We start from the raw sequence: 12,540 nt of genomic DNA on the forward strand, positions 1-12,540 counted from the left end.
GTGTGTTAGTGCAGCATTAAGGTTTTAAGCTCTGAACAGAGATAATAGTTGGACATACTACACACGCACACTACACAGATGCTGTCTAACAATGGTGCAGCTCTCAGCGGCAGAAAAACAAGACTTTAGAGACACAATGTCACAGCGATGCTACGCAATGGAGGATGGAATGCAAGCAAGGAAAAGGCCTCGTGGAAATACCATGTTGACAATCACACTACTCCTCTGCTCTATCATTATTCTGAGGTAGCGGCAACAGATGACCTTTCCTGGTCAGGAGCTTAGTGTGGTTAAAATTCAATTGAGTGGAAGGGAACAGAGGAGGGAAAAAATACCGTGGTAACCTTTATTCGTCCATTGACGCTAACCTTGAACAATGGGCCCCAAAGGGGATGAGTGGCTTGTACTTCAACGTGTTCCAGAGAATAGGCTTTAGTGTGTGTGCGTGTGTGTGTGTGTGTCTGTGTGTGCGTGTGTGTGTGTGTGTCTGTGTGTGCGTGTGCGTGTATGACTGCACGAATGGAGCAATTGTGCAACAGAAATAACTACAGACAGAGAGGAAGATAACGATGAAATTGTATAAACGCAAAGTCAGACACTGGTTAAAAATAGCTGTTTCTTTGTGTCTGTCTCATATTTAACATACAGTTAACCAGCACAGCTTTTTTTGCGACCGACACCAAACAGAACACATCTCCCCAGCGGCTTCTTCCTCTTTCCTCTTCTCCTCGTTGTCGCCGATCCATCCTGCCATCCTTCCTTTTCCTCTGTCTCCTCCCCACCTTCCCTCCCGAGGACTGGAACAGAGCTAATTGAAATAAATGAACTGCGGAGCAAATCAGAGTTGATAACATCGGCTGTGTGGGGATCCTGATTGCAGGCTTGTTGAGCGAACGTTGCAGAGCTATAGTTGGTAATGAAGAGCCTTGTTTGCCTATAACACTCTGGGCGCTGCACACACCCACAGGCCAGCGTGGATATTGTTCTAACCCACCGTGAAGGGTCTGGAGAGGGAGAAGAAAACGGGATGGTCCTTTTTTTCTTTTTTATTCGCACATCAATTTTTAACACATACATTTGTTTTCCATTCAGGCAGCATGTTATTGCTCATAAAGTCCTCAGAATAACTGTACAGTATATAAAATTAGAACAATAAACACTATACACAGGAGGGGCTGCGCAGGATGGGCCAGAAGGAGAGGAGTTAATTACTGGAAAGTTTTAAATGGTTATGAAGCTAATTCAGCAGCGGGAGTGGGTTGAGAAATTAAATTAGCTGGATACGCGGTCTACTGTTTGAGTCAGAGGAGTTACGCAGAGCATTAAGAGATTTGAATTGTGGAGGGGAAATCCACTTTAAAGTAGAATTCACATAGATGTATAATTTATGTAATATTTCACAGCTCTAATTTGAAAGAAGACGTCTAATTCGCTAATGTCGGATAAAACAAATCATGATGTGGTCAGATCTAGTTCGCTACTGGAATTCCTATCCAACGTCACTGGGACAGCGCCGTGCGAATTCAGTTTACCAGTGGATTCTCCCTTTTATTTCCTCTGAACTGTCCATGTAATATCCTCTTTCCACGGGCCCTGAGAGATTGGTACAATCAGCCAGAAGATGTGCAAAAAAAAACAACAACCCCACAGTAGACCAGTCTCCAGCTTCTCGTGTTGTTTTGTGCTGCTGAAAGAGCAATAACCCGTTTCCCCTTCTAGTCCTATAATCCTGCCGCAGAGACACACAAACACAGTGACACAAAAAAACATCTTCTTTAGCACCACTGAGGAACGAATCATGTCAAATGAACGTATGCCGCTCAAATGTCGACATGTGAACAACCAGAGACACAAAAAAAAAGAAACGCTGAGCAGGGCAGGAGAAGTGAAGAGGCGTGAGATGTCTCCTTGTGTAAAGGACGGCCGTGAAGACGTGAGAGCGGTTTCATCAGATTGCTTCTTGCCCTGAAATATCACCAACCTGGAGGTTTGTCATAGCAACATTACATTCCAGTGGAAAGGGCGTTGATGTGACATATACAGTACTGTAGTCTGTGGGAACATGGAGGGCTCAAAAAGCTTATTATCAAACCCATGGAGGGAAGCAGTCCAATAAAGGAAACAACCTTATCCATTCAAGTAAGTGTCGGGTTCAGTAACTAGCTACACATATTGAATACTAATCAAGGTAATTCACTGGGAAAACTGCAGTTGAAGGGTAAAAAGGACAATTTATCATTCCTGCACACAGGAAATTAATTACGGTGCTTGTGTCGAATTAATATGCCAGGCCAGTGCACAACTGCTCTGCGATTGTAATTATGGTGAATCTGCACATGCAAATGAATCTGACAACGTCTCTGATTTATTCAGTCTGCGTCTTTGTTAAACATTAGGTAGCAACTATAGTTCATCCATGATCTGAAAAGTCCCACTTAGCGGAGTCGTACCACAACGTGACAGGCCGTCCCTGCACATGAGCAGATCTGTCCTGTTTCATAAGTGGTCATTGTGAAGTGGAGCAATCCTCGTTCCTTGAGGATCAATTGGAGCACACTCAAACAGTGAAAAAAACTAAAACGCATAGAATTAAATATGTTTAACTGGAATATTTCCCTTTGGTAAATGTGCTTTGTGCCCACTGTTGCTTGTCCTATTCCTCGCCATTCTTCTGATTGTTGTACAGCCACAGAATCGGCTGTTGAAGAATCTTAAATAGTATACCACAATCCCACCAGAAACATGAACATAATGTAATAAATATTGCTCGGGCGGCGGTAAAAGTCCAGTTTCTTTCACTGAAAACTTGCTGTTCAGGTCTTTTTGTTTGTTTGTCAGTGGCGAGGTGTTAACCGTTGAAGCAGACTCGTCCAACTTGGAATCCGAACTTCTGGCTGCTGCGGCCAAAATCGACCGGAGCCACATCTATGATGGGGAGGAGCTCTGCCGAGGGGGAGTCGATCTCCAGAACCGTCCTCTCCTGACCTTTGCGGGACTGAAAGAGAAAAATGAAAGTTGGCTGAAAGCTTCTGAATTTGCCTGATTTAATTCCAGTAACTAGCAACGTGCTCTCTAGCATTGATTTCACTAACGAAAACCATATGAGCTTTATTCACATGACTAAGATGGGATGTAACTGACGTCATTGAAACACTAACTGTGACTGTATCAACATATTAACAAAATGAGGGAGGTTGACTAAATATCGTTGACTCTATAAATCAAGACTGAGAATTAGGGTTGCAAAGGGGCTGAAAGTTTACGGTAAATTTCCGGACACTTTCCGGAAACTTTCCATGGAAAGTTAAACTCGGGAATTTTGGGAATTTTGAAAAAAAAAAAAAAAAATCGCAAATTCAACGCTGAGCAATACAAACATCATTAAAAATTATATTTTAAAGATGTATGGAACGTTGAGTTTCAAGCCTCCACTGTGCATTCTTCCATCACATGCACAGATAACTCCCAGCATCCTTCACTCTACAGCAGGGCTATTGAGGCCTGCTGTAGAGTGAAGGACTAGTCAGGTAAGTTTCCATGATATTACTGGGGAAATATATTAGCATGCTGATTGAGGATTGTTCATCTGTTCATCTAGCCTATTTCCATTCATTTATCCATCAATTGTAAAATATTTTCACAGACGATTCCAATTGTTTGGCTAACTATTTATATCTCTGGCATTGCATTAGTGTTTTTTTACAAACTTTTTTCTCATCTTATTCTACAGAACAATGCCACGTGCACTCTCTCATGTGTGGAGACATTTCACCCCATCCAATGTAGAAGGAAAGGCTGTGTACATTTGCAAATACTGTGCAAAGACCTATGTTAAGAATGACACAACGATGCAGAAGCATATAGTCAAGTGCCCAAAGTTTCCTCAGGGCTCAAATCAGCCTATGACACAACAAAATGTTTATATTTATGTCTGTATATGACAAGGTAAATACAGTTAGTATAAATTATCCACAACATTTCCAGTTTATTCCCGTTAATTCCCGTATATTCCTGTATATTCCCGTTAATTCCCATGGAAAGTTTCCAACTTTGAATATTCCTGGAATTTTGCAACCCTACTGAGAATAAGACTACAACTGTTGTCGCTGATTTCTCATGAAGGTGTGTTCTTCAGAGGCAGGATTGGGTCTGTTTATTTCAGCATCTGCACCAGTATTTATGTCCCTCCATCTGAGGCTTGTTGCCGGTGCTGACGTGGGCGCGGGCATGTTCTCCCGGAAGTCTTTTCCCAGAGTGTATGTGAAGTGCGTCTCAATCCTCACATTGTGTGTGTGCCTGTTTGCTTCCTGAAGCTCAAATCTCTCCAGCATGTTCTCATGTGTTCTGGTATGTTGTTTTGGATGTGTAGCGATGCAAGTGGGAGTTAGTTGTCACCATACTGCAGCCAAGTTTGGTCAAAACAAGTTATGCAACATTGTTCATTCAGAGGTCGAGTTGACCCCAGCACAACTAAAATTGACACCACTCTACTCTCACTTTTGCCTAAATCCCCATTAAAGTTATTTAACATCTGCCACTTATTGAATCATGCACCAGTTAACAAGAGCAACACAGCGGATAAACTGATCCAACATGTCCTGATAGTCCCTGTCCCGGCCGTGTCCTGCTACTGACCTGGCATCCGTCATGCACAGCGGTGATGAAGGGGCTTTTGGCCTGTGTCAGCTCCTCATCGTTGCTGCCCCTGAAGCGGACGGCGTGCTGGTAGGAGCGGGACGTGCTGTCCAACCAGCCCGCCGAGTTCTGGCACGTGTAGGTGAAGCTCTGCTTGGCCGTGGCACTCAGTAGTTTCAGGAAGGTCAGCTGAACTACATGCACAGGGTTCCCATCCCTGTCGGTGTAGGAGAACTGGATGACACAGATACACAGATGTTAGAGTGCTGCACAGGCCGAAGGGATTCATATGATCTACAGGCACAGATCCATAACAGCAAAAGCCAAATCTGAATCGAATGATTACTATGAAGCAACAGAGCACATCTGATCCTGTCAGAAACATAAGGGCGTCTCATTGTATTGAAGTTGGTCCTGAAGTGCAAACAACAACAACTAATTGTATAGTCAAATACTTATATTCATACCTCTACTATATATCATATATTGTATCATACTCTCATGTACATGTTATAATTATTATCATTATATTACTATTACTATTATATTTACTGTTGCTGCCATTATTACTATATACTGCTATATATACTGTACTATTTTTATATACTGTCTAACAATAACATTACCATCATATCATCAGTACTATTACCATCATCTTGCCACTGCACCTTATCTACCTATTTATCTTGTGTTTCTGTTTTTTATTCTTTCTACCTCAATATTTTTTATTTTATTGTATTGTATTGTATTTTATTGTTTTCAAATATACCGGCTGCTATGACGACTTAATTTCCCTTTGGGGATGAATAAAGTAATCTATCTATCTATCTATCTATCTATCTATCTATCTATCTATCTATCTATCTATCTATCTATCTATCTATCTATCTATCTATCTATCTATCTATCTATCTATCTATCTATCTATCTATCTATCTATCTATCTATCTATCTATCTATCTATCTATCTATCTATCTATCTATCTATCTATCTATCTATCTATCTATCTATCTATCTATCTATCTATCTATCTATCTATCTATCTATCTATCTATCTATCTATCTATCTATCTATCTATCTATCTATCTATCTATCTATCTATCTATCTATCTATCTATCTATCTATCTATCTATCTATCTATCTATCTATCTATCTATCTATCTATCTATCTATCTATCTATCTAAGAAAACCCAATGGCAAATAAATAAGAAAACTCAACTGGAAATGTTTTCTAAAAAAAACGGCAAATAAATAAGAAAACACAATCGCAAAAAATTAAACACAACAGCAAAGAAATAGGAAAACACAATGGCAAATAAATAAGAAAACACAATCGCAAAAAATTAAACACAATGGCAAAGAAATAAGAAAACACAATTGCAAATAACAAAACACAACATAGCACAAAACATGTGAGTGCATTCATCCAATCAGCAACAACCCTTGTCCATAGATGATACCTACATTAGCCATTACAAATTAATGCTTTTGTGTTTTGTGATCGATATTTGTGTTTTCTGAGTTATTTTTCATTATTTATTTTGATTTTTATTGTGTGTTTGTTTTGTGAATTGCTGTGGTGTTTTGTTACTGGCCATTGTGTTGCTTTAATCATTAGTTATATTTTTAGTTTATTTAGTTATATTTTTGTGTTGTGCTGTTGTGATTTGTGCTTCAGGGCCACTGTCGTATTTCCATTACAATTAAAATCATAAATCTCCCCAGCTTGTCTTAATGAGGGAGTTCTTCTAAGCAGAGAAAGAAGAAAAGTTCAGCAACTTTTATAGAATCAGAGAGTGAGAATAATAATGGAAGGAAAACAAGACAGCATATCCCAGCACTCTGTGTGAGAAATCCAGTGTGTTCCAATTGTGCTGGCAGCTCTGTGATTATCTGAGAGGGTTGTGAGACCTCTGATCAGGTGCACATGAAAAGCCAGCGCTGGAAGCGTGCTGCCCTGAATACAGATCAATGCCTATGACTCTGTGCAAATCTGACTCCTGAAACCTACTAATGACAATATCAGATCAACATTGTAATTGCATACAGACTAATGATTGAATGCCAAATTATGTAGTGAGGTCGTTTACTATTTCAAGCAAGAATACACGTCTACACATTCTTGGCATATATGCATGAATATCACTCCGGCACAAATGGGACGAGTAGTTTAGCTAAAAAGAAGAGCCTGGCATTTGGAGCGAGGATAATTTAATAGCAGGAGGTACGGTCTGATGTTTTTGTGTGCGTTTGTTTTATACCTGCTTTCCTTTCCTGTACTGGCTGTACCAGCTTCCTGGCGTCTCTTTGTTCCACGCCGCTAATTTCACCTAGACACACAGAGGGGGGGGAGCGGGAGGATGTTAGCAAAAAAAGATTTAGGCTCAAGGGATATAGGCAGTTGTTTGCACGCTGATGTAATATGATGAGGTCGGCTTTGTGGAGGCTGAGAGTAACACATCGGAGGCTTACCATCTCTGTCCTCTTGTCAGGGTAGAGACACGTCTCTCCGTCCGCTGTGAAGTTGCAGAAGACCTTGATGGAGTCGCGGTGGCAGCCCTGGTTAGGATCTATCCAGTATTCACCTACCAAGTGCACAAAAAAAAGACATCAGTCAAGGTCTGGATATTATTTTTTAAAACACAATAACAAGATGATAATGTGAAAATAACAAGCAGCTCTTCGACTTAGATGGGGTGTTTTGTAATCTAGATTTTCTTGGATACAACTTTTTAAGATGGTGCAAATTTGTCGGTGAACTCAGGGATTAAAGCAAAAAAAAATCATCTGACTGCTTACCGCCTCGATATTTGAACTTCACGTGGTCCATTATCACTTACTAGTTTAAAGCTAGGGCATAAAACCAATATTTTTTTGCAAGACTTCACCAGTCGTGTTAATGGGCTATAAATGACAAAACGTCTGCACAAGTTGTCAGAGCAAGCATTTATTTCCACAATGCTTTCAAGAACAATTATATGCCAACGCATGGATTTTTTTTTAAAATGCCGCGTCAACTTATCCATTCAAACATGAGAAAGACGCAAGGCATGGTTCACAAACAAAAGGTTAAAAAAATCACAGCTGATTGGTGAAGTTATTGCAAATCATATCAGTGTTACACCCCTCCCCCTATTTTTTTTTCTCTTCGGATCTGCATCGATCTCATTTTTAAGGCCGATTTATAGTCGTTTTTTACGCACGCACGCAGCTTCTACGGACTCGTTTTGGTTTATAGTTCCCCTACAGTGGCGCGTGTTGCAACGCAATTCACCGCCAGACCACTAGGCGGAGTAATGTTTGTTGTTGAAGTCGGCTCTTCTTCATGTGTGGCACACGTTTATATACATCGCCACGGCGGCTCCTCAGAGCCTTTTTCTGGCGAACAAATCCGCCGGTCAGTGACGGGTTATACTAGTGTTCATAGTTTCGTATCTTTTCTGCCAAGTGCTCTTCTAGTTTGGTCTATATTCGTTCTTCTAAATCTTCCGTGGTTTCCGCAGTTTCCGGGATTGAAACCGGAAATGCGACTCCGGAAGGCCGATTTATACTCGGCTTTTTACGCCTTATGCGAGCGGAGTTGACGGAAATCCGTCATAGCGACGGAAAACTTTAATCCATGTGAACTAAGCCTCAAGCAATGCCTTCACTCACCATCTTTGTAGTGAGGCTGAACCATCAGGAGCTCCTTGCAGGTCCGAGCCGGGCTCTCAAAGGTTCCCAGAGGCCTCCGCATCAACTCCACATCGTTTTTCATAGACGACAGGGTAGCAAAGACTTCTTCCATTCCCTCTGCGTCCTCGAGAGGCTGATCCCCCTGAAGGAACTCCTCCATGTCCCGATCCACATCCTCCTCCCTGGACGGGGCGGCCCCCCCTGCACGATCGGAGTTCCTCCGTTTTTTCCGCCTGCCCTCCCTGATGGGCAGGGGCTGAATCATTGTCGCTGGGGGTCCCTGGAAGTAGCAAAGAGAGGTGAGTAAGAGGTGACAGAGAAATACAGAAAGGGAATAAAGTTGGCACTGTTGAGGCCATGATGTGGATCATTGGATGTACTCACCGGGGAACCTGGTGGGCCGGCCGGGCCTGTATCCCCCCTGGGACCAACGAGACCCTGGAGAATAAAAACAGGACAAAACTTTGTGTCAATCACGTCTCACCTGGAGCCTCTCTCACACCACTTTGCTAAACCCTGGCTTTATCCAGGCAGATATGTCTGCTGCTTTATAGGATTATCCAGCTTTGTGCATCAGCACTCTGTGGTCAAAGCCTTGGCTCACAAGACACACTATAGTGGTTTTCAAAACATCACACACCCCAGAACCAAATCCTATTAAAAGGGCCCATTGGAAAAGGCAGAAGTGTCTGTACAGCAGGCTTTTAGTTCCAAAGACATGCGGTAAACACAGTAGAGAATTAAGATTATGAAGCATGGCACATTTAAGCCAACACACGTTTTTCCCCTCTTCTCCAACATATGCTCCCAGTAACAGCAAACCAAATCTGAGGCCAGATTACAGGGATTATAATGTAGAATTAAGACGTATTAATTGACTCACTGTGTCTCCCTTTGATCCTTTCTCACCTAAAGCACCCTAAAAGTGAAAAGGAAAAATAAGCAAACATTGAAATATCAATACAATCAATTTGAACTTTAAAAATTTTCTGATTACTCAAGTAAGCACAGCCAAGTAAAGATGTGCTCAGAAGTTGAACTCTGCTAACGTGTACAACTAGTCACAGGACTGTTTGCTGTCTGGATGGAATAGATGCTTTGCTCCTTGTTGATGGAATCATCAGCCGAGATCCAAATGTCTTTTTAATGAGTTTGCTCATTTGCTTTAACGGAGAGACAATATCCACAACCATTTACTGCCATTGTTACGCTCTTCACTTCGCAAATGTGGCGACAGGTACACAATGTTACATGGTGCAACTATTCCAATTTCACATTTATTTTTGATTCTCGAATTTGTAGTTTAGACACGAGTTCAGCACAGCACAACAATAATCGTATGTATGTAAGCAGTATTTATCGAAACATTTTAAATATATTCATACAAAGTATCGGTATATTGTTCTGTGCATGTTTTTGAATTGAACACTCATCTAAGCATCTATGGTAGCTGGAAAAAGAATCAATCATACAAACGGATCATAGAAAAACATTTAGTTACATCTATCACTTACTGATAGTCCGGGTGGACCTGGTGGGCCGGTGGGACCAGGTTGGCCGGACACTCCCTTAATATGAAGACAAATCAATATTTTTACTGAACTGAGTTTCCTTTGTACATACAAATATCATATACATCATGTTGCTGCCCTAAAGTATGTACCCCATCTCCTTTATGTCCATGTGTACCCTCCATCCCTGGCAGGCCTCTGTCTCCCTTCTCACCAAACTCTCCTGGGGGGCCGATTAGACCGATCAGCCCACCATGACCCTGCAGACAGAGATATGGTTCGTCAGCATGGTTTCCCACGGTTTAGAATGGTACACTGTTTTTTTATATTATGGCTGGACTAAACACTTACTTTATCTCCCTTGGTTCCAGGGTCTCCTCTTAATCCTAGAAGTCCAGGTGGCCCCTGTTGACAACACCAGATGTATTAGTTGACCACATCAATGCTCTGAACTCTGGTCAATGATATTTGGTTTGTTTGTGTTAATTTATAAAAATCCTAACATTTAAAATCTTAATTTATTGTCATTATTATCATGTCCCAACCCTTCTCTTATTTGATGGGCTCCATTATCAGGCAAACATAAGGATCTTACTAATGGTCCTGTTGGTCCAGTTTGTCCCGCTGGTCCATTTAACCCTTGTTCACCCTGGAAACAAAACAAAGGAATTGATGATAACGGTATGTGCACAAATCAATTAAACCTAAACACAAAGACATCATGTTGAGTGTTGTCAGTGTGAACTAACCCCAGGACCTGGGATGCCTCGAAGACCTTCTGGACCAGACCTCCCTGGATGGCCTTGGGGTCCCACAGGGCCTGTCTTACCTACTGGACCTGTGGTTCCTGTTGTCCCCTGCAGAGAAATGGGAGATTGACGGACAAGGAGGCATTAGCGCAAATTAAATTAGAACAGATATTTTGAAAGGCAACATTTAAACCCACAGAGTACCAGTCCTCATCCTTACCATGGTTCCCTTCATGCCTTGCTTCCCTTCTTTTCCTGCAGCCCCTATATGACCCTGAAGTAAAGAAAGACAATGTTGCTAAGATGATTACAAATTATTAAATCAAAGAAAACTACAAGGAAACACACACATATAGCTACAGACATATACATGCATACAAATATATACAATACACTAAGCTCACCCTCCGACCAGGAGGTCCTGAGGGACCTGGCTCTCCAGAGGCTCCAGGGGGTCCCTATAGATAGACAAACATAATTACCTTTTCATCGAATCACAAAACACTGATAAGAAAGCCCAACTACAGTAATGAAGACATAGAGTTTCACAAAGACTTAAGCTAAGCACACAAGAGATGCTAGTGTTGACAACTTATGTGGTGAATACAAAATAAAAACTGCTTACTGCTTTGCCAGGATCTCCATTGTCTCCCTTAGGCCCTGGTACACCATCCACCCCCTGATGGAAGAAATGTCATGAGGGACAAGTTATCAAAAATGACTAAAAAATATTTTTCTATCAAATTAAATATAATGATAATTCTCACATTGACGCCAGGTTCTCCGGTTGATCCTGAATCTCCAGGAAATCCGATAGGGCCCTGTGGGAAAAAACAGTTGTGAACCATCGTACGTGACATTAACAAAATGACTGATCTAACAATCAGAGCAAGAAAATGTCAATGAACCAGAGAGACAGACTCACAAGGACGCCTTTGGATCCGTCCTCGCCTGGTACTCCTCTGGGTCCCGGAGGCCCAGATGCACCCGGAGGACCAAAGTCACCCTTCTCCCCCACATCGCCTCTAGCACCCTGGGACAACAGAAGGATGAGTTTACGATCAGTGAAAGGGCAGAGAGAGAAAGCAAAGAAAGGATGACGTGGAGCGACCCAGGAAGTAGGGAGGGAGTTTGTGACTCACAGCAGTGCCAGGGTGTCCTGCTGACCCCGGGTTTCCAGCCTCACCGTCCTCACCCTAGTAGAGAGAGGACAATTAGCAAAAAAAACACACCACACACACACAGAGGCTCGCAAACTCACATACACAAACCACTACCATTTCACTTAATGTGCACAGACACACGCACTGTAGGGGATAATATTGATGCTGACCTTCTCTCCAACAAGTCCAGGCTGACCAACTCCACCCGGCGTTCCGTGTGGACCCTGGGGCAGGAGGAGAGAGAACAGCTAGAATCAGAATCCTATAAAACAGGGACGAGTTTGAAATATTCATATTGATTCTTGAAAATCAGGTTCCTGGTGCAGTATTTATTTATTTATCCATTTGGGTTTGGTTTGTCAGCAGTTCTGCTGAGCCGATGCGGAAACTGGAACAAAATTATCACAACACAGGGAAAAATACTGAGTGTCAGATTTGCTGTGTGGATGGTATCTGAGTCACACAAGAGGGTGGATGCTGTTTCCCTTCTCTCTCCCTCAGCTGGTTTGGTTTTTTCTGTGCATGTTCGTGTGCACACGTGCATGTCAGTTGTTGTGCTTTGTGTTTTGAGACAAACCCGTAAAAGCAACTCTTAGAGCAGGAGAGCCGAGCACAGCCGAGCACTGCCGCTGAGCTCCTGCTGTCAGCTTCTTTCCTCACACGCCAACCCAACTCCGTTTTCACTCTTTTCCACTATTCCTTTATCAGTCCATTAATGGATCCCACCATCTCTGCACCGCTGTTTTACCACGCTGCCTATGATGAAGCACTACCGCGGCTCACACGGCTTTCTGCAACACTGC

The 12,540-nt window shown here is 42.2% G+C and overlaps 1 protein-coding gene across 1 annotated transcript in view; it reads right to left on the bottom strand.

Moving 5' to 3' along the window:
* Nucleotides 1–1,039: 1,039 nt before the first annotated feature.
* col5a3a (collagen, type V, alpha 3a) overlaps nucleotides 1,040–12,540 on the bottom strand; it is a 54,364-nt gene continuing 42,863 nt past the window's right edge. Inside the window, exons 49-67 of the mRNA XM_061089923.1 lie at nucleotides 11,908–11,961; nucleotides 11,717–11,770; nucleotides 11,500–11,607; nucleotides 11,342–11,395; nucleotides 11,200–11,253; nucleotides 10,979–11,032; nucleotides 10,795–10,848; nucleotides 10,575–10,682; nucleotides 10,421–10,474; nucleotides 10,177–10,230; nucleotides 9,978–10,085; nucleotides 9,829–9,882; nucleotides 9,198–9,233; nucleotides 8,699–8,752; nucleotides 8,294–8,594; nucleotides 7,112–7,224; nucleotides 6,901–6,969; nucleotides 4,636–4,869; nucleotides 1,040–2,995 (exon numbers count right to left, since the gene is read on the bottom strand). Of these exons, the coding sequence (XP_060945906.1) occupies nucleotides 2,849–2,995; nucleotides 4,636–4,869; nucleotides 6,901–6,969; nucleotides 7,112–7,224; nucleotides 8,294–8,594; nucleotides 8,699–8,752; nucleotides 9,198–9,233; nucleotides 9,829–9,882; nucleotides 9,978–10,085; nucleotides 10,177–10,230; nucleotides 10,421–10,474; nucleotides 10,575–10,682; nucleotides 10,795–10,848; nucleotides 10,979–11,032; nucleotides 11,200–11,253; nucleotides 11,342–11,395; nucleotides 11,500–11,607; nucleotides 11,717–11,770; nucleotides 11,908–11,961 (1,764 nt within the window). The 3' untranslated portion in view covers nucleotides 1,040–2,848. The remainder of the gene's footprint in view (nucleotides 2,996–4,635; nucleotides 4,870–6,900; nucleotides 6,970–7,111; nucleotides 7,225–8,293; nucleotides 8,595–8,698; nucleotides 8,753–9,197; nucleotides 9,234–9,828; nucleotides 9,883–9,977; nucleotides 10,086–10,176; nucleotides 10,231–10,420; nucleotides 10,475–10,574; nucleotides 10,683–10,794; nucleotides 10,849–10,978; nucleotides 11,033–11,199; nucleotides 11,254–11,341; nucleotides 11,396–11,499; nucleotides 11,608–11,716; nucleotides 11,771–11,907; nucleotides 11,962–12,540) is intronic.

Source organism: Limanda limanda, chromosome 17 (assembly GCF_963576545.1).
Source record: "Limanda limanda chromosome 17, fLimLim1.1, whole genome shotgun sequence".
NCBI classification, from domain to species: domain Eukaryota; kingdom Metazoa; phylum Chordata; class Actinopteri; order Pleuronectiformes; family Pleuronectidae; genus Limanda; species Limanda limanda.